This window comes from Cucurbita pepo, chromosome 9, assembly GCF_057944985.1.
Source record: "Cucurbita pepo subsp. pepo isolate OVF chromosome 9, ASM5794498v1, whole genome shotgun sequence".
NCBI lineage: Eukaryota > Viridiplantae > Streptophyta > Magnoliopsida > Cucurbitales > Cucurbitaceae > Cucurbita > Cucurbita pepo.
This window is the reverse complement of record NC_141806.1, coordinates 5,016,610-5,020,897: the sequence shown is the minus strand read 5'-3', so window position 1 is coordinate 5,020,897 and position 4,288 is coordinate 5,016,610. Positions and strand designations below refer to the sequence as shown.

At 36.4% G+C, this 4,288-nt stretch overlaps 1 protein-coding gene across 1 annotated transcript; it reads left to right on the top strand.

The window, feature by feature from the left end:
* The first annotated feature begins 663 nt into the window (after nt 1-663).
* LOC111801418 (Calcium-binding EF-hand family protein) lies at nt 664-3,866 on the top strand. Its single transcript, XM_023685413.2, has 5 exons — nt 664-1,302; nt 1,635-1,681; nt 2,926-3,101; nt 3,197-3,215; nt 3,477-3,866. The coding sequence occupies exons 1-5, from the start codon at nt 906-908 to the stop codon at nt 3,585-3,587; spliced, it is 750 nt and encodes a 249-aa protein (XP_023541181.2). The 5' UTR covers nt 664-905; the 3' UTR covers nt 3,588-3,866.
* Nucleotides 3,867-4,288: the final 422 nt, after the last annotated feature.

The following is a 4,288-nucleotide window of genomic DNA, read 5'->3' as shown; positions in this document are numbered from 1 at the left end:
CAAGTAAATTAAAATTAAACCGGTCACATTTTATCTAAAAAATACTAACTCTAAGAAAAAAAATATAGTATATAGTACTTTATTTCAAAAATATCATTCAACTCTCGAGGGTTTAAAAAATACCATTAAGTTTTATTAATACCTTTTTTAACTTTTTTAAAAAGTTAAAAAATACTTTTGTGATTAATATTTTGTTTAAAAAATACCCATAAAATTTTAAAAGTAGTATTAACACTATGTTTAGGCATAAAAAAAAGTGAAACAATTATTTCGATCAATACATAGACAAACGTTGACGAAGCGACATCTTATAAATTATCTTCAGACTTTTTAATGTTACTTTTGAAAGTTTATGAGTATTTTTTATTATTTAAGCGTATTAATGAAACTTTTGAAAATAAGAGTATCTTTGAAGATATTTGTAAGGGTATTTTTTTAATATAAAAGTATTAATAAAATATTTAAAAATTTTATTTTTGAAAGGAGACGGTAATATAACATTAAAAAAAAAAAAAAAAAAAAAAAAAAAAAAAAAAAATATGAAGAATTTAAAATTGAATAGTCCAAAATCCGCGGAAGCCATCAGCGTTGCGTATAGAATCCGTAGAATTCTATTTCCGTCGGTTACTAAGACGAACATTTGAAATAAATGATCGCAAAACGAATACCCAAAATCCGCGGTATCATCTTCAATCCAAGAACCTAAGCAACCGCGTATTCCATAATTCCTCTGCAATTTTTTCCCCTGTTTTCACTTTAAATCCCACCCAGATTCTCATCGGATAAGCATCAGAACTCGCTTTTCCTGCCACCGTTTCAGATTTCATCCTTGAAAGAGAGATCCCAGATTCGAATCCTTCCCTGATTCAATTTTATTACCCATTTCCTCTCTTTTTTGGCCATCAATGGCGTCTTTCTTTGGTAGATTCACTTCCCATTCCAATTCCAATTCCCATTCCCATTCCCATGCCCCATCGGCGCCATCAGCACCGTCCGAGCCGGAAACCTACGGCCATGGCAATTCTCACGGGACAGCTTCGCCGTATTACTCCCAACAGCACCAGCCGCAGCCTTATGGGTCTAATTATGGTGGGGTTTCTTCATATGGGTCTTATGGCTTTCCGCCAGGGACAAGCCCTGAGGTGATTAGGAGCTTTCAAATGGTGGATAAGGATCGAAGTGGATTCATCGATGAGAATGAATTGCAGGAAGCCCTTTCTTCTGGCTACCAGAGGTTTAGTCTTAGAACCGTTCGTTTGCTCATTTTCTTGTTCCGAAATCCGATCGATTCCTCCAGAATGGGTGAGTTTCTTCTTGTTTTTTCTCTAATTTAATCCTCTTGGTTTATTTTGGATCATTGGTGCAATATTGGGTTTCTAAATTTTGCAATCATAATAAGTTAGTTATAATCGTTCTTTAGGCATTAATTTGTATATGTTTCTCCTTTTGGTTGCCTTTCTTGGAAGTGAAATGTTCTGTTTTGTGTTCTTGTCCTCTTTCCTTTAAAGGAATGTCAACCATGAACATAAAGTATTTGCCAATTATATTCAACTTGTTTTTAAAATATTCAAACATCGACTAAGTTTGGTGGTGCCTTTTCATTTAACAATGTGTGTCTGAATTGGCTGTTGCAGGGCCTAATGAGTTTACAGCTTTGTGGAACTGTCTTGGCCAATGGCGTGTAAGTAATGCGATTACTCTCTATCTTCTTCATGGTGCATGTTAGGAATCACGAACTTCTACAATCGTATGATATTGTTTACTTTGAGCATAAGCTCTCATGGCTTTACTTTTGGTTTCTCGAAAAGGTCTCATATCAATAGAGATAGTATTCCTTACTTAGAAACTCAGGATCAACCCCTTAGTTAGCAGATGTGGGACTCCTCTTCCAACAATCCTTCCCTCGAACAAAATACACCATAGAGCCTCCCTTGAGGTCTATGGAGCCCACGAACAGCCTCCCCTTAATCGACTCCTTCTTTGGAGCTCATGGAACAATGTACACCATTTGTTCGACACTTGAGTCACTTTTGACTACACTTTTGAGGTTCAAAACTTTTTTGTTCGTTATTTGAGGATTCTATTGACATGGTTAAGTCTGATACCATGTTAGGAATCACGAACCTCCATAATGATATGATATTGTCCACTTTGAGCATAAGCTCTCGTGACTTTATTTTTGGTTTCTCCAAAAAGCCTCATAGTAATGGAGATAGTATTTCTTACTTATAAACTCATGATCAACCCCTTAATTAGCTGATGTGGATTTGTTTTTGCTCAGAGAAAGATGGTGGTAATGAAATTAGAACTTCGACCTGAAGTAAATGATTGGTTTCAAGTTTCATTGTGAGCTGTTTTGTGGATATAGAATTACTGATCAATAGCTTGTGATGAGTTTTTGAATTAAAACCATGATAGGATTAGATACCAGAGAAGCATTTATGCTGATTCAATATGTTGAAGCTAAAACTACACTAGATGCACATGTAGTCGTAGTAGTCGGCTCAGACGCGAGTCCGCTTTCTTTTTTAAGAACATCTACCATGCCTTGAATAGCTTACTACTTTCGGTTGTGTCCCGCCTCACTGACTCATACATTCCCCTAAAGAATGAGGCTAGAGCTATCTTACACTCATAAGAATCTCCAGCTCACCTAGCACCTATTAGTTCAATTCTTTTTCTTAGATTTCGGAACGCTCTAAATAAGAATATGCACTCAGCTCAGGTAGGTCCATCTACTTCCGAATTTGCCCTCTTTTGGTGCACCACCCATGTATGTGGTTTATCTCTAAAGAGTTCTCGAAACTTATATGATATCTTAGTTCAAAACTTAGGTTACTTTTCTTTCTTTCTTTTTTGGTGATTTATTTCTTCATGATTATCAATATTGTGCCCTAAGACTGAGAATGAATAAGCAATTTGCAGGGCACCTTTGAGAGGTATGATAGAGATAGAAGTGGGAGAATTGATGCAATGGAAATGAGGGATGCACTCTATGGTCTTGGCTATGCAGTTCCTTCTTCAGTCCTTCAACTTCTAATTTCACTATACGATGATCGAAGTGGTCGTCGAGTTGAATATAATTTCGACAGTTTTGTCGAGTAAGTGTGTCAAATTGTTAAATACGTATTGCTTTTTATATGCCCAAAACCCTTTGATGCTTACATTTCTGGTATTGTTTTCTTTTTCATTGCAGGTGTGGCATGATAGTAAAGGTGAGATTTCAGTCCTTTTATTACTTCCTAATTCCTAATATCATCATGTTTACTCGACTATATAATACTCTAGATCGTTCTTGTCGAAGTAATCAAATATCGCTTTGTACGTGTGAACCAATGCTACGGAGTACCGCTCTTTAAGTAAAACTACAAGCGTTTTGTTCATGGTTACCAGTAGTTTTAGTATCATATTGTTCGTGATAGCACGTGCTTTCAAATGTAATATCATTTCTAAACCCAATGCTTGGAAAATTTCAGGGGTTGACCGAGAAATTCAAGGAGAAGGATAGGCATTACACGGGTTCGGCAACGCTTACATACGAAGATTTCATGGCAACTATCCTCCCATTTCTTGTGTCATACAGTTGAAGCCCTCAAAGGTGATGAATATATATGTCTTTATGGGTTGGATTTTGTGTAGTATCATCTCTTCATTTGTTGTTTACTTGAAATGGTAGAAGCTGTACATTCAGGGAAGCTGCTGTTTATGTTGGCATGAGAGAGTTTCCATGTACAGATATTATATTCCTTTCGTCTTTTTTGTTTCTTCTGTTTTGATTCTGCTGATTAGAATTTTTTATTTGTTGATTTGTTTAGATTATTTGTCACTTATTTTAATAAAGTTTTGGAATGCATTGCTATGGTTTATTTGAGAGAGTGCAGTTTTTATGCAATTTCGTAAACGGCATGTATTGTTATCGTTGTTAGCCTCACGATTTTAAAATGCGGCTGGTAAAGAAAGGTTTTCAGACTCTTGTAAGGAATGTTTTGTTCTCATTTCCAACTGATGTGGGATCTCACAATCCACCCCCTTCGGAGCTAGCGTCCTCATTCGTACACTGCTCGATATCTGGCTCTAATACCATTTGTGACAGCTCAAACCCACCCACCGTTAACATATATCGTCCGCTTTGATTCATTACTATCGTCGTTAGTCTCACGGTTTTAAAACGCGTCTGATAGAGAGGTTTCTACACCCTTGTAAGAATGTTTCGTTTCCCTCTTTCATCGATGTGAGATCTCACAATCCACGACTTGCATTCTCTTTGGCGCACCACCTAATGTCCGAC

Coding starts and splice junctions, on each gene's coding strand:
- LOC111801418 (XM_023685413.2), top strand. CDS start 906: ATGGCGTCTTTCTTTGGTAGATTCACTTCCCATTCCAATTCCAATTCC. Junction 1,303..1,634: donor GATCGATTCCTCCAGAATGG/GTGAGTTTCTTC, acceptor TGGCTGTTGCAG/GGCCTAATGAGTTTACAGCT. Junction 1,682..2,925: donor ACTGTCTTGGCCAATGGCGT/GTAAGTAATGCG, acceptor AGCAATTTGCAG/GGCACCTTTGAGAGGTATGA.